The sequence below is a fragment of the Colossoma macropomum genome, unplaced genomic scaffold (assembly GCF_904425465.1).
Source record: "Colossoma macropomum unplaced genomic scaffold, Colossoma_macropomum, whole genome shotgun sequence".
NCBI lineage: Eukaryota > Metazoa > Chordata > Actinopteri > Characiformes > Serrasalmidae > Colossoma > Colossoma macropomum.
This window is the reverse complement of record NW_023494799.1, coordinates 11,904,083-11,920,702: the sequence shown is the minus strand read 5'-3', so window position 1 is coordinate 11,920,702 and position 16,620 is coordinate 11,904,083. Positions and strand designations below refer to the sequence as shown.

The window sequence follows — 16,620 nt, the reverse complement described above, 5'->3', positions numbered from 1 at the left end:
GAGATTTACACACAATGTAAAGGGCAACAGTCATTTTCAAATCATGTAAAAAAAAACTGAAAAACAACAAAAATGGAGATATAAGGTTTTGTTCTATATAAATGACCTCTTTTTTGATTGGTTGTCCTGGATGGTGCTTAATCCAAAAAGCAGTCTGGGATGAAACACTACTTAGAACTTCAGTATGAATGGGGTGGAGCTAAACTGCTGTAGACTAAATAGGCAGATGTGTTTATGCATGGTTTTCACAGTGGCAGTGAAATCAAAACAGCCTGTTTTTGCAGTTTTATTTCCATATATGAACTGTACAGACTGAGGAGTGAACGATGCATTTTGAAACTATAAGAATGTTTACATACCACATCAAACTCTTAAATTTACAAAAAAAAGTGAGGAAAATTCAGTTTTCCATGATATAGGCCCTTTAAGTTTCAATTATAAGACTAGGCCTAAGGAACCCTTTGTTTCTAGGCTTTTTGCATACACACAGGCACAATTTACAGGTAACAGCGAGTTATAATGCTGGCTGCTGTCCAGAATAGACTGAATTTCGCATGCACTGCAGACGCAGAGGGTATTCCCTTTCTTCCCTCTCTTACAATTTCACTTCACTACCACAACTTCCCTTTTGCCAGATCAGGACCTGGTATCTCTATAGAACTGGTGTCAGAAAGTGGGGGGGGTTTCCTGTATAGCTGGGTAGCTTTGGCATTTGAGTATAATTGTCACATTCATGTCCACTGAGACGGTCGAGTGAAAGAAGCAGAGAGAGCTGCGGGTATGTATAGTCTTATTACATTCTTAAACCTCACCTGCTTTTATACTGAATGGAAATCATTTGCAATCTTTAAGCTAAATATTATATCTAGTAGAGGTGTAAATATATGACTTTCACAAGGAATTGATATAAGATTCTTTAGAATACAGCACAGTGGATCATAAAGTGATCCGGTCCAATTTGACTGTTGTGATATGATTTAGAATTACAATGAAAACACAAATGTAACTTATGAAGCTGTTCATCTAGTAGAAGAATATAGGTGACAAAAACAATATGGTATGTTTTTCTGTTACAAATAGCATGTATATGAAATAAAAGTGTATATGAAACATAAGGTTTTGTGTAACCAAGTTTAGGCTGGACAACTGGGCAGACTGCTAACAGGCTAACAGCCCATTGTAACAATATTCAGTCAGGATGTACTGACTAACTGCAACATACAAAATAAAGAATATGCCTCTTGAATGTCTGTTACAAGCTTCAAATGATTAAAATGTCCATGTTTAAGAAGAGCTGACCAAAGTAAACCCTGCGCACATAGTGAATGTACGCTCTGTTAGCTTGGCGCTAACACTCACATAAGACTGAAATTCCCTCAGAAGTGATTAGCATTATTTTAGCAGTTGTACTCAGGCTCCGCTATAAAAGGAAGATTTTGAATTTAAATACTGCTAAACACACTTTAAAAGCATCAAATGAATTTTGTTCATACAAAATAAACATCCTGATCTCTTTTAGGAATGCATTTTGGAATCTTTGAAAGGCTACTTTATTTTAAAAAAATGTAATAAAATTGGTAGATTAATCAATGACTAATATAATCAACAGTGTCATCCTTAATTGTGATTGGTTTTAACATTTCAAAATTGATGCAAGTTGCAAAAACAGCCCATTTTGATTTCATTGTGTTAGACCACTGAAGTCGTGCATCATTCTGTAGTCCGCATTATGCCCACGTTTGGAGCCCGACACATTTTGCCCTGCGTACATTTTTTCACAAACATCACTGGATCTTCTGAATTATGAGGTCGTTAAAGAGGCATAATACTAATATTGCTACATGCAAGCTAATCCTGCTGCGTATCAATTTGATGTCACTTTAATAAATAGTGCAGCAGCAAGAGACTGGTCAATGTCCTTATCAGAAAATGTTGCCAGCTTTAAAAGAATAATTAGGATATTTTTAAGCCTAAATCAGCTTATCAGGAGGTAAATAGTAACATTAAGCTGAGTCTGTACTGAATTAACATTAAAAACACAATAAACATTTAAAACACTGAGTTACTACACTGTACTAATGATATTTACATGCTTGGTAGGACCGCTCGATGGTGGTCGTATCGCTTTGTGATTTGTCAGCCTTCTTCAATGATGACCAGTAGAGTATTAAAAGAGATGGAAACCACTTTCTGTCTGGTCGGTAGCCTGAGCACAGGTCAGCCACACTGGCAAAGCGTACTGGTTTGTGTGTTTTTTTAAGAAGGCTGCCAGTCTATTGATGTCGATTCAGTGCGCAGCAGCATTAGCTTACATGTAGCAATATTCATATTTCGCCTCTTTAATCACCTCGTAATTCAGAGGATCCAGTGATATTTGAAAGAAAAATGTTCACAGAACAAAGCATATCAGCTTTGGAACATTTTTGATTACCACAGGATGCAACAGATGCAATTTTCAAAAACTCATTTTTGAAAATTCCTTTTAGGCCTGGAGTTCTTTATATAGGCATAAGACACACCTTCAGTGGTCTTGTGTGATATCATGAGAACCAACACATTTACAGAGACCCACCTATTCAGACTACAGCAGTTTAGCTCCACACATTCATACTGAAGTTCTAAGCAGTGTTTCAGCTCTGAGTGCTTTTAGAATGCAATGCAATAGAGTGCAGCCAATCAGAATAGAGCTCAATTAACTTGGTCTTAAAGGTACAGCAACAAAAAGAGCCTGTTTAAATATGACCCCTTAAATGGCCAGGGCCCACAGGCAGGCCCAAAGTTTTACACACTTCTATAAGCTAAGAATAGCTCAGCTAGTTTGCATTTTAGTCCCTGTAGTTACAGAATAATAAGCCTTGGTATGGGATAAGCCTTGGATTTTAAGTGGTTAAGGGATAAAGTGAAACTGGAAAATGGATATGTGAAAATACTATATATATATATATATATATATATATATATATATATATATATAGAGAGAGAGAGAGAGAGAGAGAGAGAGAGAGAGAGAGAGAGAGATATTGTATGTGGATAGTCTGTATGATGTTTTTCTATGTTACAGCTCTTTGTAAAATGTATTAAAGGTAAAGTACACTGCTACACAGCACAACTTCCTGGATGATATGATGGAGAGACTTTTGACTTTAGTGGAGCCGGTGGTGATCATCCATAAACTGGGAACCTCCTTTTTTGAGATGTCCCTCACACTGACTGTGTATAATCGCTCGCTGGAAATGGCAGACGGACATGCTGACCAGGCCCAAGCGGCATCCTCACGTTTCTTCCTCATTCACTCCATCATCTCTGCCGTAGCAGCCATGCTGTCCATCATCCCGCTGGGCCGCGTGGTGGACCGAAGGGGTCCTAAGGTGTTTCTGGTGTTCTCTCAGCTGGGCTCAGTCTTGGGCATGTGTTTCCTGCTTGTTTTCCTGTTCTGCAGGTTACCTGTGGAGTTTCTTTTCCTGGGCTCTATGGTATATGGCCTCAGCGGGGGCACTCCGGCCTACTGGGCCGGCGTGGTGGCTTTAGCGGCCCTCAGCTCCAAACAAAAACACCGCACTCTGAAGATCAATGTCGTGGATCTCTGTTATGGGATTGCAGGTAAGGCTGGGCAACCTTTAAAAAAGGGCCCTAATCAAGGAGGTTTATGTAGTGTGTAAACATCGTTACATTTTCAGAATATACTTTGGAAACTCGTGATGTCACAAAAACCTACAAAAACCTATGATATATGGTGCTGATGTGCCCTATTTGGTGACTTCCAACACTGCTCAGTTTCTGTGAGCATCATATTTGAGCACCACTCAGCATTTTGTAGCTTAAAATTTACCCAAAGAAAGGCAGTCAACCTAAAATCTTCAAAAAGGCAGACAAATGCTAGCAACTGTTTTCACCTCAGTAAATGTTACTAGCTTAGTCTCTTTTCACCTTGTCTTTTAGCTCAAAAACAATGTATAAAGAGTAAGTTAGCTGATAGCTAGGAAACATTAAATGAAAAAATCAATAAATGATGCTTTATTTCATTAGATATACATGAGTACAGTAGAAATGAACTTGAGCTTGATGTTTATTGCCGCTGTCATTGCAACTCATTCTATACCCTATAGCTGCACTTTGTACTAACTACGTCCTGTGAGTTAGCCTAGCCTACAGCAGATTAGCCCACACACCGCATTGAGCTTAATGGGAGTGTTTCATTCTGGGCTGCTTTTTGAATGACAATACAGGGCTGCCAATAAGAAGAGAAGCCATTAACATGTTTGAGTCTTAAAGGCACAGTAACAAAAACAGTCTTTTTAATTGTAAGAGATATAAGAAAGAAAATGGTCATGTAAAAAATGAACTATGACATTTTTGGTACATAAAACCACAAAAATTTTAGAATCATCCTCAAAAATACAGTACAGAAATAAAACATATGAAAAATGAATAAATGTAATAGTATTTGCAAATATATATAATTTAACAAAGAATAGGAGGAAAACTTAAACAATTTTTCACAGCAGCCATAAAATTCTGCTTGTTTTGGAGGTCCCTCAGTTGAACTAGGCATTTTTTTAAAATAACGTTGATGATATATAATTCAATGGAACTGTGAATGATTTAGAAAAGCGCCATCTTTGTGGAGAAGTGTCGATTGTTCTAACAGCAGGAGGTTCTTACTCCTCTCCTTTCAGCTCTCATTGTTCACAAGTCACATTTCACACACAGAGAGCAGAGCTGTGGGGAAAAAAATCAAATGTTTTATTAAATATTAAAAGTATTTCCATTATTGTGCAGTCATTTTCCATATGCCAGCAGAATGACCACTAGGGAGGCTGCAGAAAAAGGTTAATAAATTAATATAATGGCATAATGGCTTCACATCAGTAAGCTACTTGTTACTATGCAGGTACTATATTTTGGCTGTTGTTACTACAGAGTCTTTGTAATTGGTCTAAGTCTGTCTTTTTATAACACATGGTACTGATGATGCCCATTTATCACAATTCTAATAACATATCATGTATTACTCGCTGTTAATTGCAGGGGTGCTGGGTGGTTTTGCATCTGGGTACGTGTACCGGATAGGCCAAAGAGGAGTAGTCCTGCTTGGGATGGCCATTTCCCTCAGTGTAGTCGGGCTCCTGTACTCCACTTTTCTCCTGTCCAGCTCGGGGCAAAACAACGATGAGAAAGAGCTGCTGCTGTCCCGAGCAGGGAGAATGGAAAGAACAGACAAATCGTCAGTTGGTCTGCTGATGTTGGCCATGGTGCTGTTCATGCTGGGCATGATTGGAGCAGAGAACGTTCTGACACTCTATGTGCTGAAGCCTCCTCTGAGCTGGAACTCGGTATGGGCAGGATATGGCAGGGCAGCCACTGATGCCATGTACTTGACCAGCTTCTTGGGGGTCCTGGTGCTGTCTGGGGTCCTGGGGGACACAGCCCTTTCTCTGCTTGGGATTATCTCCAACTGCACCGGGATGGCTATCATGGCATTTACAGTGGAGAGCTGGGTCTACTTTATGGGTAAGTGAGGAGAGTTCATGTGTTGTATCTCCGAAACATAAACTTTAAGGCAGGGTTCAGTTCTGGTCCTGGAGAGCCGCTATTCTGGGGTGAGTGGAAAATTGCGTAAAATTTGATTTTTTGAAGAATGAAGGGGAAATTCTGGGTTTTTTTTTCTTTTCAATTCAATCATTAAGATGTAAATAAAGTAATTCAGAGTGGTTTGATGTGAAATGCTTTGTTCTAGAGAAACTTGCAGAGTCAGAATTGTTCACAGTGGTGGTGTCTGAAGCATTTAATGCTTCTAAAAGCTCCTTTACAGAAAGTTATTAAAATAACAGGTTATGAATGTGCTGCCTGATGCCTGAGACATTGTTTTAACATAGTTATGAGATGAGATTTTTGGGTTAACACATTTTTCACAACACAGTCAAACACATTATTTCACCCTGCATGAGAGATACAAAGAAAAAACTTTATTTTTTCAGGGTTACCACTACTTTACCATTATTACCATTACATATAAAACTGGTGGCATAACAAGGATATTATGGAGCCTAAATGTAAACATTACCTTAAATTAATTTTAAAAAAAAGATTTTTTGCTTGTTTACTCACTATTGATATGTCTCAACCAACTGATGTACAAATTTAGGCCAATGGCTGCAGTGTGCTATTATCATAGCTACTCGTCACTCTTAAAGATAAATGCTCTTAAATGGTTAGTGAGTTGAACCTACAGTTCTAGGGAAAAAAACACTATAATTGGTGTTACATTATGTTGTTCATCTCATTTACAAAGATGGACAGATCACTGAAAGGTTTTGTGTAACCAGCAGTGGTTCTTCTATGGCATTTGGGGGCCCTAAGCTGCAATCTGTTTGCAGGGCCCTACCCAGAAAATGAATGAATACTTCATTCATTTATAATCAAGAGAAAAACTGAATACATGCTTTGATCAAGGGAGTCAGGTTATGAATAGCTAAGGCCTATACAAGAGACCAGACTATATTAAATAGCACATATAAATAAATAAATAAGCTAAAATAAATAAAAACTACACACTCGTGGGACCTCCTGGTGGCTTGGAAGCCCTAAGCAACTGCTTATACCACTTATAGCAAGAAACGTCCCTGCATCACTCTAAAGCACCCTTTTTGGTTCAATTCAGCACCTGACTGAAGAATACAAAGGGCAACTCCACCAATTTTTCAAATTGTCTACATGATAAAATTGTTAAAATGTAAACAAAGACATTCTGACTGATTTGATGTGAAATGCTCCGTTCTAGAGAAACTTACTACGTCAGAATTGTACACAGTGATGGTGATAGGAACCAGACGTCTGAAGTGTCTGAAACTTGAACTTGAAAACTTGAAACTTGAAGTGCCTGAACGCCCCTGAAAGCTCCCTCAAAGAATATTTTACAAGAAATAGTTATGAATACACTGCTTGATGTCTGAGACATTGTTTTGATAGTTATGTGATAAAGTTTTGGCCTAAAACATCTTGTTAATCCATGTATTTGAATCCATTTATGGTGGAGGGATACATGCATAACGTTTTAAGGGAAAACAGTCCCCCCAAAAAAAAACGTCCATTGGTCCAATCATAATTGAATGTTCACACAATGTAAAGGGCACCTGGCATTTTCAAATGGTGTTGAAAATCAGTACAAATTAAAGAATAAAAAAGGAGATAAGGAGTTTTTTCAAGGAAGTGGTGCTATGCTCATTCGTTGCTCAGGCCCAGCTGAAATCCTTGCCAAATGATAAGCTTTAGTGACTGTACTATAATTAAGGGGATTTTTCCCATCCTCCGTAAAGGTCACAGCTCTGACAACCAACAGCATTTGCTCTTTCTCAACAACATTTCAGCTCTTATTAAATAAATGGAAACTGTGTTGCAATCAAAGCCAGTGCATTTTCAGTGCTTTTCTAACCTTTTGTATAAACATGTTTCTTAACCAACAGCTCGAGGAATAATGATGTTTGCCTGCGTTCCCATGCCGACGCTGCGAGCGATGCTTTCCAAGGTTCTGGATGCAGAGCAATACGGTAACTGAGGCATGAAACAAGAGGCAGGATAGTTATGACAAGTGGAAAAATCCCCACACAGTGACTAATTTAGATGAAATAACTTCCAGGATTGTGTAACATGCGAAGAGCTACAAATAATGGCAAGCATATTTCACATGATCCAAAAAGGCAATGATTATTACTGTTTATATATTATTGTATATTATTAAGCGCTTCATGGATGAAAAGCAAGGTATAACACAGTAGATATTAAATATTATACAAAGCTACATGCCTCCAGAAAGGTAATTTTACAAGAGAAGACAAAAACCTACTTAACTTTCAATGTAAGTTCATGGAAAGAATCATTTTTGAACCATTTCTATTTGTCGATTTGGCATGAAATTTGTACACAATGTAAAGGGCAGATCCTGTGCTCACATGATGTAGAAAAATAAAAACAAATGGACAGTGATGATATATAAAATACAAATAATACAAAAACAATATCTAAAGAAAGGCACAACTGAAAGAACTTTGGTAATTGCTTATGACAAATTTCTTGTGGGCAAGAATTTCCATTCCTCAGAATCAGAAAAGAAACACGAGACCTCCTCACCACTTCTGCTTTGTGTTTTCATTCTTGCTGCTTTCACATGAACCATAGTGTAGAGAGGACCATTAAGTCATGTAAGGGAAAGCTATAAAATTGTTCCATCAACAGATGAGAAGCAGAATCTGCAAGAATGTTGCGCTGTTTGTATTTTCAGGCCGTATATTTGGGCGGCTGCAGTTGGCGCTGACTGTGACTGAACTCCTTTCTACAGTGTTCTTCACCTCCATCTACCCGCTCACTCTGGACTCGTACAGCGGCCTCTGCTTCCTCCTGTCCTGCGCCATCAGCTACCTCAGCGTCATACCAATCCTGTAAGTGTCCCTCCCACCCACTTTTGATGGGAAAAGTTCTCTCAGCAGGGGCCTGAATCTGAGACTGCAGAGTAACTGATAAGGCTGCTTTCACCATCCAGTGGTAAAGCTGCGGTTACAGTGGTTTCAGTCTGGCACTGCTGCCAGAGAATAAACTGTGAGTCAACAACCTCAGATGAACTCTGGTGGATGACGGTCAATAATGCTGATGGGAAGCAGTAATAAAATTAGTTAAATGGTTGATGATAACAGTCATTGTAAAAACTGTGCTTGCTGTGTATTAACAGCAATCAAAAGCACAATATCCATGTAAATGAATGGAATCTACATGTGCTTAATTACTATGTATTTATAGCGTTAACACTAACTGCACAGACAAATACCTTTAAAGTCTACCTGAAATCAAAACTGACATGTCACATAATTATGTTATATAAAAGAGAAAATTCTTATTTCTTACACTCTTTAATCAAAATCAGACTTTTGTCCGCTTCTAAAATGTCTTGTGATTTTTGATTATGTCACTGTGCACCAGTGGGGAACAATTATATTAATCAATGATAGTTTCCCACTCACACCACCCCGCCTATCATCAAGAGAAACGTTCTGCTAGCCCTGATACCATGTTTCACTTGTAAATATGTCACATTAGGGAAAGAAAACTTCTTCAAGTGGCCTCTTGAACAGCTTCAACACACTTTAGCATAAATCCTACAGGTCTCTGGAACTGCACTGGAGGGATGGAACACCATTATCATGATGGTGGAGAACGCTGTATAACGCATTAGTCCGAAATCTCCCATAAGGTCTTCAGCTGAATGATTTGTTTTCATACTCATCAAACCATGCAGTAACCCCTTGTGTCCAAGTGGGGCACTGTCATCCCTGGAAAAGATTACTCCCATCAGGATAGAAATCTTCCATCATTAGATATATGTGATCAGTCAGAATAATTTTGTGTTTATCTGCAGGGGGCCCAAACCATTGGAGCCAGCGAAAAAAAGAGCCCCGGGCCCCCTTGCCGTTGGGGTCAAGTATTTAGGCCTGAACCATTTTCTTGGTGTATGCTGTACATGCACTCACCCACTTGTGGAGAATATGGTTAATGATGACTCATCTGCCTGGCTTAAGTTACAGAAGTTATAGAAGTTATAGAAGAAACTTTGGGCCCGCTGGTGAGCCCTGGCCATTGAAGGGGTTAAGTCACTGTTCCTATTGAAACTCTAGTCAAGCAGTCTTTGTGACTGAAGCTCCTGCCATCCGGGTCCCAACCATCTTTCAGTGTCTTGGATCTTTTCCAATTGACAACCCAAAATCGGGTCAAGTGAGCCTTATACATGCCACAGATCATGGTAGAATGTTAATTGCTTAACATCCTCACTCAAATTTTCACTCTTTTACAACCAAGCTAATTTACTCATGATCAAAATAAACCGCAGCACTTACACCACCCTACCACTATCAGATCAACTGTAATACACTAAGTCTCCTAATCTGGTCCTGTATAATTTACTAACAACTGCAATGTGCTTCATTTTCAGGTACTTGAAGTTCAGGCAGAGGAGGGAAGAGTATCCAGCCATATGAGAGTGCTTTATACTGCACAGGCCAAAGCGGATCTGACATTCTAGAAGCCGCCAACACCATAAATAGGGGTGTAAAAATGCATCCATGCACTGTGCTATACAATCTGAACTGCATCAATTTTGGAACGTTAGAATTGATTCAAATCAATTAGTATAATATTTGACAGAGTATACCCTCATTTTTTGGGTCAAAATAAAAGTCTCAAGCTCTTTTGAAACAAAAATGCAAAAAGTAAGGCACAGATTGTGTTTTTTATATTCCACTACTGTGTATTCAGTGTACTTTTAAAAATAATACAAAAAATGATTTGGGCAAAATATGTAATTGTCTTTTTTTTTGACCAATACTGTGATTCCAATTATTTTCTAGGTCCTGAATTGTTTTTTGGCCAGGAAGACCATCTACTTTTTCTGGCTTGAGACTTGAATGCTGAACGTAGTCAGTTGTAGTTGTGTTCTCATGTACATGGTGTTTGGTTGTACATGGGTATTTAGTTGCGTCTGATCTGGTAAAACTCATCTAGAGGTGGTTCACAAGCTTTGTGTTATTAAGGTAAATTTCCCCACTTAAAACTTTAGACAACGTGATTAATAATGTAGATTATAATGAAAATTGCAGAATTTCACTGTGCATAAAACTGTTTCCTAAATATTCAAATTCAATCAAGCAAGGTCAGAGATCTACACCCTATTAGTGCTGGACGATTTATCATCTATACTGTACACCATGGTACTGACACACTGGGATAATGCTTTGTGGTTTTAGTGATATTTTTAGCAATATATTTGATACATTTTTTTTATTTTACGCACTTTACTCATGGTACACAGGACCTGACAGGTAACCTGAGCATATCACTTGCTGGGTGCTTCAGACGCTTGGTGCGTGTGTTTCTGTCTGGTTAATGTTCCCTTTTGTATAATTTTAAGAGAAGAAAACGAAACAAAACTGACCATTCAAAACACGCTATATCATGTTTGTGGGGCAGCCTTTAAGCTTAGAGTCCCATAGTACTAAAGAGCCTGGGAAGCATGATTTTTCAAATATCATTATATTAACCCCAGTTACCCACAGCACTAAAATGCAGGTACTGAAACAAGAACATTAATGCAAAATGTATTCTTATAATAATAATAATAATTTTCTAATGCAAAATGCATCCTTTAATCAAAATACCCACACAAGAATGAAAAACTCTCAGTGCTTTACTCCACCTGCCTCCACGCCCTGATGGTTTGAATGTGCTTGCTCAGGACCTTTATCATCTTCTCCAGATACATCCTGCATAATGGCTCCCTGCTGTGCCACACTACAGACTTTGGGCCGGCTTTAGGCGTTGAGTAGAAGGCATCATAATCGCTCGGGAAGCCGCCACTGTGCTTGACTGCATACAACTTAAAATCCTGCAGGGGGCAGCAGGCAGGATTGTCAATCAAGGCATACATTCTCACAGCGTAGGGCTCAGAAAAGCTGCTGCTGCTGTCTATCCACTCTAGGTATTCCAGCCTGACCCCGTCGCCCAAGGCCGGCTGCGGCTCGTGACCCAGGCAGAACTCTCCAGAGAACAGGATTCTATCTGTCCTCAGGTGCCCCTTCCCAAGGGCCCGCAGGTTGTTGAGCAGCACCAAGTTCAGCAGGCCCTGCGGAGACTGGCGGCTGAGGACGCCTCTCTCCCTCAGCTCCTTTTCCTCGTCGTTGCCTGCCCAGCAGGATGTCCAGGTGACTCTCTAGCTCTTGCCACTGCAGCTCCCTCGTTCTGGCCTGCAGAGCTGTGTAGGCATTGATCAGCTCCTTTGACTTGTACAGGCTAAAAGCACAACCGTGGGCCCTGAGGTAACAGTCAATGCTACGCCCGAGGGCTGACAAGGAGGAGCTGCTCAGTTCTTGAGTCTTGAGCTGGTGGAAGTAGGACACTATAAGGTCATCCAGCTCCTTAGCAGAAAGGTCACTCACGGAAAGAGTAACTTCTGGTCTGTGACAGAAGAGCCAGTTTTTGAAGCCTGTGATGCCACTTCTCCTGGTTTTGTTTAACTCTTCTAAATGGGACAGTGATAGAAGATGTGATAGAGTTACTGATAATCATACAGTGTAAACAGTTCTGACCACACTATATGATTGGCAACAACCATGGTTGCTTTATATGCCACTTGTGGTGGAACTACTTTTTGGTAGAAGAAACTTAATTAAAAGCATATCTGAAACTGGGGCTTATATGCTTTACTTTTCACCTTACACTTGGAATAAAAGCAACACTTGCAGTTGTGTGCTGATTTGGCCGACATTATGCAAGTGTCACTGGCAGAAAAATAAGTCTCCCTGTACACTGCTGGGTAAAGCATTCTACTGTCCTATTATCTACAGCCCTTAGAGAGGTCCGAATCAATGTACGAAACTGTCCTCCTATAAGGTCAAACACCATAAGCAATGAATGTACTTTACAAAATGTAGTTTCACAAAGTTAGCCCAACAAAAATGACCTTCGCCCATATTGTCGCTGTCTGATCAGAACCTCAAAAAAGTAACAATGCATTAGAATGGAAAACTTTTCTTAACATTCATTCAACATTGTAAGTGAATGTAACAAGATTTTGATTTAGTATTTTTGATTGGGAAGCAATTCCTTTAGCTCTGGGGTGCCCTGACTTTTCATCAAAAGCATCCAAAGTTAGCAATGTTAGTGGTGGGCTGAAGGCCAAAAAGACAAAACAATATACAAATACAGGGTAGAGTTTTCAAACTAGGATTACCAAAAAATGCCAAAAAATGTATATCATCATACTACATACAAATACTGCTACATTATACATAGTATAAATATAGGCAAGTCACTGTCAAAACAAAACCTCTTTTCATTTCTTATTTTTTATATCTTGTGAAAAAGCCAGCTGTCATTTCAATTGTGTCAAAATGTAATGACAAATGGACCAATAGAAACTGTCTAAATCATGTTACATTCACTTACACTGAAAGTTTTACATTGAACACGATTCTATAATTTGCATTAGCTGTACAGCATCAAGAATGAAGTTACGATAAAATTATATCCAGAATACCTCATAAACATAAAGAATCTAAAAATAATTTCTGGCAATATTTAAACCTACACTCTAGATGTTACTGTTAATATATATATATATATATATATATATATATATACATACATATATATATATATATTTTACATTGAACAATTATTAATATGAAAATGTTTGACTGGTATTGTATGCAGGAACATTATGCTAACAGTATATGCAAAATGAGCGGAAGCCCTTTCAAATTAATAAATCATTCTCTAAAGCTCTAAAGGGAGAAAAAACAGTCACTTGTTTCTGAGTCTGCCTCTGTTTTAAGTATTTTTTGCAGTGCTTGTCCTTCAGCAGGAGAGGGCAGCAAAGCAGAAGAGTCCAAAGTGTTCTCATTAGAAACTGGCTCTGGACTGCTGCTTAGTAGTCTGTCATGAAATGATTGTGCACCACTCTTTGGAGAGCTCCACACCTCATTCACATCTAAAACACTATCAGTGTCTGAGTTCATGCCTTCTGCATAGCCAGAGAGCGAAGGATCTTCCTTAATGGAGGTGGCTGTGTTTCCCTCTAAACCTGGTCCTTCAGCTTCTGAACATTTGTGGTGTTCATTCTGGTGGTCTACGGAGGTGCCAGCTCTGACAGTCTCCAAACTGTGGTCAGATGGGACAGAGTCCGCTGTAGGCCAATCCTTGCCTGTTTTATCTGCTGTCACATTTGGGTCAGGGCTAGAGGTCAGAATATCCAGCTCAGGTAGGAAACGATTGATGCCAGATTTTGAAGCAAGCCCTTGCTTGCCAGAGACATGAGTAATCGGGCTACCAGGACTTTCATTTGAGTCGAAAAGCTTATTTCTCTTCTTCTGTTGAAAGTGCACATGACCTAGGCCTAAATCTTCCCCCTTTTGCTGCTTGAGAGTCCTCTTTCCCTTGCCCTTGTTCTTCTTATTGTGTGATTTGGGGAAATGCTGAAACAGCCACTTGTAGGCATGTCCGTTTTCACACTGCCAGCACACTATGCAGCTTTGGTCCACCTCTCCTTCTGAGACACTTCTCACATTTGGCAGGTGGGGACAGATGTCAGCGTGAGAGTGAACCCAAATGACCAAATTTGACGAAGTCTGCTAACATGACATCATTGGGTCCATCATAAAACACCTGCAAAAATATATATATATTTTAAAAGAATGTATTCAATATAGATTTAGTTATTTAGCTCTGTATCAACATAACTAAATACTAAGTCAATATAAATGAATAAATAAATACACTTAAATTGATAAATACACTTAGCTTAAATTATTTATTTCACTAGCTACGTAGTTAGCTACCCTATACCAAGCTAATTCTGAGTACAACATAAAATATGCATAAAATATGTGTTTAATTATGTATAAACATAACTAAGCAACAAATAAATGTAATATATATATATATATATATATATATATATATATATATATATATATAAACAAATTAAGCACATTTAAATACGTTAGCTTGAATTAGCTGTGGTTAGTTAATGCTTCATATTCCTCACTCTGTTATAACGTCGCTCCAGCTCACCAGCTCATTTGGAGTAAAGTTAACCGTTATAACTTGATGATGATTAATGTTTGTATTACCTCTGCCATTCTCCTGATGCACAATCTCGCACCAAACGGAATCTGGAAGATGGCTGCATTCACAGTTTTTGAAGGCCTTCAACAGAAGTTAGTTAGCATATCGTATAACAGCAGGTCAACCGGAGACACAGCTAGAAGCTAAGGACAGAGAAAGCTGACAGAACGCCGTTATAAACAACTCGTTTTAAAAGTAATTAGCCTCTCATAAACAAGTGTTTACTTACACAAAATACACGAACCATAGAATATTCTACGTCAATGGCAAAATTCTGAGTGTTCCATAGGAGATGCGTCAGTCTTACATGTTAGCCGGGTTTTTCTCTTTACAGTGTTTTGATGATTTTGGAGAAACTTCTTTTTTAATGAAACCGCATCGTTTGCAGTTCCCAAACTCTGCCACAGGATGTCGCTCTAAAGAAAACATTCGTAATTCTCACAATGAGCAACGTTGTGTCAGTATAGTTTTCTTAAAACAACCACCTTAATGAAATGAAAAAATAATTTTATTAATTAACTTATTTTATTAAAATAATTAGGGCTGCCACCTGATTTAGAAACTGCTCAGAAGGACTTTATTATTGAAAAGGAACGTTTGGCCTTAGTTATTTTTGTGTTTACCTTCTATAAAAACAATGGCAATAACACTAATAGTAATACTACTACTCTTACTACCAGAGATGAGAATAAGCAGTTCTATTTATTCAGGTACATGCTCAAGCAAAATTGACCTTTCTGAGTATTTTCAAGTCATAATGCTTTTACCTCTACTCTAGTTTATTTCTGAGGAAAGGAATCTACTCTTTACTCATTATATGTATTACATTTTAGTAATACTTTTTAGTAAATGTTTAAACTTTAGTTCCTAATCTATTTTGCGCTTCATTTAATCTCACATCTTTCTTTTTAGATGAAGAGTGCACAAAAAAAGAAGAATAGCACCTAACAAAAAAACTAAAACAAACAAACAAACAAATAAACAAACGAAAACAGTTCTACTAGAAACTTGGTACATAAGTACTTTTTTTGATCTGTATTCAGGTTGTGATAAGGTACTTTTACTTTTACTTAAATCATTATTTAATTGAAGTAACACCACTTTTAATGAGTTTAGGCTACTTTACACACCTGGTTCCTTCTACCACTATCACTACTAAAGATAATAATAGTAATAGATCATTATTAGAGGAAAAACTCTCTGTCTTTCATGATCTGTTATTTGGGTTCCTGCCTGATGAGGCCTTCAGTCCTTGGCTGCCTTGGAGACAATGAGTCTCAGTTTCTCTAGCGGCCTCTCAATCCATTATTTATCTTTAAGCAGGTGTGTAACCTGCACCCACATGGAAAAGCAATTTCCTGAGTGTGAGACGTGCAATTATTGATGACGATACCTGACTCCGAAAGTCTTACTCTACAGTCCTTATTCGAGAGGTGTAAATAAGAGAGAAAGAGTGCAGCATTCTTGTAAAGACAAATGGCACATGTTACAGTAACAGTAGAAGTAAAAACATTTTACCATACTAATCCACTAGGACTTAATTAATCCTTGCTTTAGTTGTTGCTGTTATTAATTCAGACTTATTATGACGGACCACCTTTCTCATGAGTCTGTCTCATTTCAGGAGCTTCCAGAGATCTCAAGGACTGAATGGAACTAACAAAGCAGTTAGATAAGAGTTTGATCAGCAGACTGTGTCAGCACTGAGGGGGGCTGTTAAGACCAAAGGGGAGCTTATCAATCTATTGTCCAGGCATTTATCTGTCCTCCTGAAAATGACCTGCACCCGCTTAACCAGACACAGCTTACAAAACAGATCAGCTCTCATCCCATAACGTATGTTGTGTTGTCAGATACAGACTTACACATCAAATATTAATATGTCCAGGTAAGCAGCAGCAGTGGTCTAGGCAGCACCGTTTAGGCCACATTAACCATCTGTTGTTTGAACATGCT

The 16,620-nt window shown here is 38.5% G+C and overlaps 1 protein-coding gene across 1 annotated transcript; it reads left to right on the top strand.

Moving 5' to 3' along the window:
• Positions 1-719: 719 nt before the first annotated feature.
• LOC118819306 (thymic stromal cotransporter homolog) lies at positions 720-10,085 on the top strand. Its single transcript, XM_036587037.1, has 6 exons — positions 720-778; positions 3,084-3,600; positions 5,029-5,511; positions 7,464-7,547; positions 8,279-8,435; positions 9,977-10,085. Exons 2-6 carry the CDS (start codon positions 3,123-3,125, stop codon positions 10,020-10,022), a joined length of 1,248 nt encoding a protein of 415 aa, XP_036442930.1. The 5' UTR covers positions 720-778; positions 3,084-3,122; the 3' UTR covers positions 10,023-10,085.
• The last annotated feature ends 6,535 nt before the right edge of the window (positions 10,086-16,620 follow it).

Bases quoted from the DNA above. Each gene is read 5' to 3' on its own strand.
- LOC118819306 (XM_036587037.1), top strand. From the start codon at position 3,123: ATGATGGAGAGACTTTTGACTTTAGTGGAGCCGGTGGTGATCATCCAT. The intron at 5,512-7,463 runs GTAAGTGAGGAG...CTTAACCAACAG, and splicing joins GAGCTGGGTCTACTTTATGG to CTCGAGGAATAATGATGTTT. The intron at 8,436-9,976 runs GTAAGTGTCCCT...CTTCATTTTCAG, and splicing joins CTCAGCGTCATACCAATCCT to GTACTTGAAGTTCAGGCAGA.